The following is a 3,183-nucleotide window of genomic DNA, read 5'->3' as shown; positions in this document are numbered from 1 at the left end:
TCCGTCGTCCTCCGTAGTTAAAATAGATAAGTTAGTTGTAAAAATTATCGACGTATGAGTTTTTTGAACTAATTTCTATTTTTGCGGGCTTATGCGGGACGCCAAATCGACGGACGCCCAATAATTTTTCGCGTAACGTGGGCTCTTTTCTTCACTCCTATATTTTAAAAAATACACGTGTATTTTTTCACCCCTATGTTTTAAAAAATATACCTGTTTTTTTTTTTTTTGCTTATGTCTTGATTTTTGGTGAAGCAGATTGCTGCTTCTCTTGTTACAAACAAATCAGTAGGCGGCAGGTAAAAAAAAATCAGTAGGCGGCAATATCGATCATAAAAAATGGAAAACGCTTCTTCCCCTGTCAGGACTCCCGGTTCGCCAGCAGCTTCTTGGTTCCCACGTCACTGTCATCCGCTTCCGTTTCGAAGAGTTCGAACTGCTCGTCGCCGTCGCCACCCTCCTCGAGCAGCTCCATGTGCTGCAGCTCCGACCCGATCAGCGACTGCATCCGCGCGCGCTCCCTGTCCCGCGGGTACGTGCGGTACAGCAGCGAGTATATGAGCGCGCACACCGTCATGGGGATGGCGATGGCCGTGTACAGCGCCTTGGCCAGCGACGCCGCGTTCTCCCGGTCCCTCTCGGCGGTGGCCTTCCCTGCGCCGCCGTCCGCCAGCCTGAACCCGTAGAGGTGCTGCGACAGGAAGCCCACGGCCGGCGGCGCGAACGAGGCCAGGATCGACTCGAACGACCTGTCCAGCGCGTAGATGCTCGTTCTTGATTTCACCGGCACGATCTCCGCGAAGATCGGGCTGCAGTGCACACCAAGCAAAATGAAGTGAAGATTTTTGTACTGGAGCAAATTCAGGGGGAATGTGCAGGTTTCATCGTCTACCTGTTTGTCGCGGCTGCATTCCAGGAGATGATCAGTCCCATGACGAAGAGGACGAGCCCGTGCGCGAGGCCGGTGGACGGGTCATCCGGGAGGCCGAGGAGCAGGATGCCGGCCAGAGGCACGGCCGAGCCGGCGCTGATCTGGGACAGCACGATCCTCCCGGCGTTCGGGTACCGCCGGGCGAGGGCGTCGCCCATCTTGCCGCCGAGGAGGCCGCCCAGGGACGTCGCGACGGAGAACATCGTCATGTAGACGGCGGTATCCCCGTGGCTGAACCCGATGAGCTCCAGCCACATGGACAGGAACGACATGGCCGACCACGGGAACGAGCCGCTCACGCCCTGCGCCACGAAGATCTGGAACGTCGGGATCTGGATCACCGACTTGGCCTCCCTGAGCAGCTCCCTGGCCTCGTCCCACGCGGACCGTTTCTCCGCCGCCGATGCTACGTCCGTCCGGAAGTTGGGGTCGACGGCGAAGAACCACACGAGGGCGCCCACGACGACGCTGATGGCCGCCACGAGGTGGAACGCGAAGCGCCAGCCCTCGACCCCGAAGATGGTGGTCGGCGCCAGCAGCAGGGCGGAGAAGCCCCCGATGATGGACCCGATGCTGCTGGTCAGCTGCAGCCACCCGAAGGCCGTGCCGCGGTGGTCGTCGTCGGTGGAGTCGGCCACCAGTGACTGGACCGCCGGTATGACGAGAGCCAGGCCGATGCCGTTCAGGCCTCTCGAAATCGCCACCTAGCAAGTCGGCGTATAGCTCTCAGTTTCAAATCGGCAACGAGCTTCCCAAATCAGCTTGGATAATCACCCTCTCGACGGAGATGCAATTACTGCTACTACAAGAAATTAAGATCACCGATGCTGAGATCTGTGCGAGACAGCTGAGCTGACATAATTAGCCACCGGCTTTCTAGTTTGTAGTACGAGCACGACAGGAAGCGTGAAGTGCGAGCAGAGGTTGAGCGGTCGGGCTCACCTGGAGGAAGGTTTCGGAGATGGCGACGAGGAAGGTCGCGGCGGCCCAGAGGAACGCCCCCACGGCGATGACGTGGGCGCGGTTGTGGCGGGAAGCGGCGTACGCGGCCAGCGGGTAGCACGCGGCCTGCACGATGGAGCGGTACAGGGTGAGCGCGCCGAGGCCCGTGGGCGTGGCGTGCAGGGCGGCTCCGACCTCCCGGTACACCGCCGGCAGCAGCGCCTCGTCGGCGCGCTCCATGATGGACGCCAGGTTCACCAGAACCAGCGTCCGCCGTTCCTCCCACGCCACCGCCGGCCCCATCTCCGAGAGGAGCTCACCTCGCCACGCCAACCCGGTTGGTTCTCTGTCGTCTCCTCTTCTCGGCGAGTGCTCAGCTCGACCTCGCGATGGCCGCCATTGGTGCGCCGGCGAAATGGGGTCTTTGTCCTCTTAGCGCTTAGCGGGGATTTTCTATTACGGTTTGTCTACCTGTTTGATTGCACGCTCTCTTCTCTTTCCGTGGCGTAACGTGGCGTATGGGTTGAGGCAATTGATTTGAAGCCCTTGGTAAATGATAAACGGATTTGCTAATTCACATATAAATGAAAATTATGTTATGTCACATTAAAGTCCTCCACCACGCGATGAAGGCGTTGTAAATTTGCGAACCAACCTGTAGTTGGATGGTTAGAGGGACTGTGGTATTCCCAGCCCACCAGGGTTCATGTCCTGCTGCTCGCATTTATTCCTGAATTTATTTCAGGATTTCCGGCAATGCGTATTCAGTGGGAGGAGATGTTCCCGTCGACGACAAGGTGTCTACGGTGACTTCGTAAATTTCAATATGATATACGTGCTCAGTCTTTCGGAGATGCTCATAGGGGTAGGATGTGTGTGCGCGTTCATAGGGGTGAGTGTACGCGTGTGTATATGAGCGCTTGCGTCTGTACTGTGTTAAAAAAAAGACGCTGTAAATTTCGTGCAAATTGTTGATTGCTCCTTGGCGCATAGTTTTTCCGAGGGATCCTATACGGCGCTTCTGGCGCCAGATTTTTTTTGTTCCGGCGCCAGATCGAGGAACTGGCGCATGCAGGAGCTTCTCTTTGGTCGGCCCAATTAAACAAGCTGGGTGCTCCCTGACTTCGCTCGCCCACTCCCTTCTTGGGCTCGCTCGATGTTCGCTCATTTTCCGTTGTCTGGTCAAGAGTATTTGACAAAAAACTACCACATTAGGGGTTACCGTCCCACAGAACTACCACTTTCAAAAAAGTGACTGATAACTATCGAAAATTTCAAATTTTGTGACAAAAAAACTACCAAGTCGTGTT

At 56.3% G+C, this 3,183-nt stretch overlaps 1 protein-coding gene across 1 annotated transcript; it reads right to left on the bottom strand.

The window, feature by feature from the left end:
• Positions 1–291: 291 nt before the first annotated feature.
• LOC123124743 (uncharacterized) lies at positions 292–2,382 on the bottom strand. The gene is made up of 3 exons (XM_044545307.1): positions 1,874–2,382; positions 893–1,635; positions 292–809 (listed from the first exon to the last, which is right to left on the bottom strand). The coding sequence occupies exons 1-3, from the start codon at positions 2,174–2,176 to the stop codon at positions 362–364; spliced, it is 1,494 nt and encodes a 497-aa protein (XP_044401242.1). The 5' UTR covers positions 2,177–2,382; the 3' UTR covers positions 292–361.
• Positions 2,383–3,183: the final 801 nt, after the last annotated feature.

The sequence above is a fragment of the Triticum aestivum genome, chromosome 5D, assembly GCF_018294505.1.
Source record: "Triticum aestivum cultivar Chinese Spring chromosome 5D, IWGSC CS RefSeq v2.1, whole genome shotgun sequence".
NCBI lineage: Eukaryota > Viridiplantae > Streptophyta > Magnoliopsida > Poales > Poaceae > Triticum > Triticum aestivum.
This window is presented reverse-complemented; position numbering and strand designations above follow the sequence as displayed.

Excerpts from the sequence above, each read along its gene's own strand:
- LOC123124743 (XM_044545307.1), bottom strand. The coding sequence starts at position 2,176 with ATGGGGCCGGCGGTGGCGTGGGAGGAACGGCGGACGCTGGTTCTGGTG. Across the intron at positions 1,636-1,873 it reads TCTCCGAAACCTTCCTCCAG|GTGGCGATTTCGAGAGGCCT; the intron begins GTGAGCCCGACC and ends CCGACTTGCTAG. Across the intron at positions 810-892 it reads AATGCAGCCGCGACAAACAG|CCCGATCTTCGCGGAGATCG; the intron begins GTAGACGATGAA and ends TGTGCACTGCAG.